Source organism: Bison bison, unplaced genomic scaffold, assembly GCF_000754665.1.
Source record: "Bison bison bison isolate TAMUID 2011002044 unplaced genomic scaffold, Bison_UMD1.0 scf7180017864180, whole genome shotgun sequence".
Taxonomy (NCBI): domain Eukaryota; kingdom Metazoa; phylum Chordata; class Mammalia; order Artiodactyla; family Bovidae; genus Bison; species Bison bison.
The window spans coordinates 16,008,799-16,010,471 of NW_011494752.1; the positions used below are offsets into that span (position 1 = coordinate 16,008,799).

Sequence of the window (1,673 nt, forward strand, 5' to 3'; positions counted from 1 at the left end):
CCACCCCCTACCTCCCAGACCCCCCCTTCCATTGGCCCTCAGCTACCCTGAGGATACCCCCTAAGCCCCAATAAAGAGAGAAACCATGACTTATTCTCTTTAATATCCACTTATCAACATTTAGTCCCAATAATAATAAAAATAATATCTGTTTTAAAAATCCACAGGGAATTATCAGGGGAGGAGCCTGTCCTGGTCTCTGACCCCTCACATTGGGGAACTCCTGGCCTAGTCCCTGTCTCTCTGGCATCCGGCCCCTCTTAGTGGCTGAAGAGGGGGTATGGAGGACCCATCATCACCCAGAGTACAGTCAACACAGTGTCCTGGGGGGCTGCAGCCAGGGTTGGGGAGTCAGGAGATAAATGGGGCTGGGGAGCTAGTGAGGTGGAGAGCTGGAGGTGGGAAGAGCTGGGAATATTGGTGTGGCATGGACATCACGTGAACCCTGGCAGCCTTCCGGGGAGAGAGGCAGGTCTGGGGGAGGAGCAGCTCAGGGTGGGGCAGAGGGGACAGGGGTGCTCAGAGAGCGGCCGTGGGGACAAGCCACCTGGAAACCAGGGCCCTTCAGTGAACTTGGAAGAGTCCAAAGTAGGTGAGGAAGGGGGCAGCCTTGAGTTGGGTCTGGGGGAGGGTGCGGATCCGCAGGGAAGACCCTCGCCGCAGGCGCAAGAGCCCTGACACTTGGCAGAGACGGAGCTGGGGCCCAGGGGAACTGGCCGCAGTGGCCGAGAATTCCTCCAGGCAGCGCAGGGCCAGCGTGTCATCCACCAGCAAGTCCAGCTTCAGGTAGACAGCCTTCCCCTCATCAAAGTGCACCTGGGGGGGCAGGGGAGGGGCGGAGTCCAGGCCTCTGCTGGCCCTGGGCTTCATCTCAGGTGTCCTTAGAGGCCCAAGGCTCCTCTCAGCCCAAACCCCACGCTCCCCTCCCCACCTTTAACTTGCCCCCAACCCCGAAGCCCAGCCCTTCTCCTTCAGTTCCGGCTTTACCCGTGGAGCCAGGTGGGGCTTACCTGACAGTACAGGTAGTACAGCCCAGCCCGGGTGACCGTAAATTGCCCGGTCTGGCAGTCATAGCGCAGGGGGTTGGAGCTGTTGATTTTGGCCTCCTCCCAGCCACTCACCGTCCCGTCCACACCTGAATGTGGGTGTTCAGAGACAGGGGGAAATCCCTCTATAGAACCTTCTCACACTGGCCAGTGAGACACTGAGTTTATAAACCTTTGGGCCCACTTTACCCAGAAGATATCTAGGAGGCCCGGGACAAGGGAGGAGCCACAGCCTAGGGAGCTGGGAGTGTGATACGAAGTTAGGGGAAGAAACCCGACCTAGAGGACTAGAATGATAGACAGCAAGTTCTCACCAGCTGCTTCTGGAGACAGGAGAAGGACTCAAGAAGCACGGGGGCTTTTATAGGTTGTGTCTGCACCATTTGCTCTTTTACTTGGAGAAGGTATGCATGCATTACTTAAATCATATATAACATGGGTTATTAAAATAAAAAATCAAAAGGGAAAAATATAAAAACAAAAAATTAAAAATAATAAAATGGTACCCAAATCTCCATTAATGAATGGATAAGGAAAATTGTGTTAAGTCCATACAATGGGATATTACTCAGCCATAAAAAGAAATGGAGTACTAATGCATGCTACAATGTGGAGGAAACATGAAAA

The 1,673-nt window shown here is 53.6% G+C and overlaps 1 protein-coding gene across 2 annotated transcripts in view; it reads right to left on the minus strand.

Moving 5' to 3' along the window:
* Positions 1–67: 67 nt before the first annotated feature.
* The window catches only part of TNFSF12 (tumor necrosis factor (ligand) superfamily, member 12), a 7,850-nt gene continuing 6,244 nt past the window's right edge, over positions 68–1,673 (minus strand). For both annotated transcript variants that reach the window (XM_010843091.1, XM_010843092.1), the window contains 2 exons: positions 1,011–1,135; positions 68–816 (listed from right to left, as the gene is read on the minus strand). In XM_010843091.1, coding sequence (XP_010841393.1) covers positions 565–816; positions 1,011–1,135 — 377 coding nt within the window. In that variant the 3' untranslated portion in view covers positions 68–564. The remainder of the gene's footprint in view (positions 817–1,010; positions 1,136–1,673) is intronic.